The following is a 1146-nucleotide window of genomic DNA, read 5'->3' on the forward strand; positions in this document are numbered from 1 at the left end:
GGCACCATCCCCGGCTGCGGGAGAGCAGGGATGGGGTGCGGGGCTCGGCCAGGGGTCCCCGGGGTTCGCGTCCGCCACCGGCCAGGCCTCCGCCCTCATCCCTGCGCCAGGATTACCGCGGATAGATGACAGGAACAGAGGAATTCATCCCCTCTCGATTTGATTTATGTTAAATCCATCCAGCTCTCCGCTCGTTAGGGTAATGATGACAAACGAGCGCAGTAATCTCCGTTATTACCGCTCACCGCAGGGTCGATGATCCCCAAACGCAGCGTTGTAATCAAGCAAACACGTAGATTGGGATAAACCCGGGAGGGGGCGGCCACAGCAGCTCGGCACCGCGGGCTGCCAGAGAGGGGCAGAGGTGCCGGCGTCCCCGGCGTTGGCACAGCCCGGAGGGGACATCGCCGGTGGCACGGGCATGGCTGCGCCCAGAGCCCCACGGCAGCCGGGAGGCTGGACGGACGGACAGGCGGACGGTGCCCATGATGTCTCCACTTTGCATTAAAGCTGCCGGGAGCGTTGCAGCACGAGAGCAAAGCGGTGCTGCCGGCAGCGGAGCCGGAGGAGAGGAGCGTGCCCTTCACACCCCGGCCGCCCCGCCGTGGTCAGCAGCCTGCTAATCACTTTTGATTGCGTAATTAGCAGCGAGCCCCGCTGTGGCGCGGCGATCTGCTTAGCCGGAGCAGTGGCACGGGCTCCCCGAGCTGTCAGCTGCGGGCAGGGCTGGCACACATGGTTTTCCGGGTCGCCGTATGGAAAATCGATAGATAAAAATAGCCCGGCCCTGTGCAGAGCCCGGGGCCAGTGCCCGCGGCCGGCGGCACGTGCCGGGGGAGCGGGGAGGGAGGAGGTCGGGGGCAAAGGCGGCAGCACCGGGGAGCGGGATGGGGATGGAGGGGCCGGGAGCGGAGCCGTGGGTCCAAGGGCTGCCTGTCCCCGCAGATCTACCTGTCCTGGAAGAGCGGCCCCGGGGAGGTGAAGCACTGGAAGGACATGATCGCCCGTCCCCGGCAGGCGGTGGCACAGTGGCACCAGCTGAAGGCCTGAGCACCCCAGGACATCAGGGCCGGGGGTCCCCCTTCCCAGCCCCTGTCACCCCTCCGAGGGGCTCCCGGCGAGGAGCCCGGGGACCGACGCGACACC

At 67.4% G+C, this 1146-nt stretch overlaps 1 protein-coding gene across 1 annotated transcript in view; it reads left to right on the forward strand.

The window, feature by feature from the left end:
- SYT7 (synaptotagmin 7) overlaps positions 1 to 1050 on the forward strand; it is a 34637-nt gene extending 33587 nt beyond the window's left edge. The window contains 1 exon segment of the mRNA XM_019474702.1: positions 946 to 1050. Coding sequence (XP_019330247.1) covers positions 946 to 1050 — 105 coding nt within the window.
- The last annotated feature ends 96 nt before the right edge of the window (positions 1051 to 1146 follow it).

Source organism: Aptenodytes forsteri, unplaced genomic scaffold, assembly GCF_000699145.1.
Source record: "Aptenodytes forsteri isolate BGI_AS27 unplaced genomic scaffold, ASM69914v1 Scaffold429, whole genome shotgun sequence".
In the NCBI taxonomy this organism is placed as follows: domain Eukaryota; kingdom Metazoa; phylum Chordata; class Aves; order Sphenisciformes; family Spheniscidae; genus Aptenodytes; species Aptenodytes forsteri.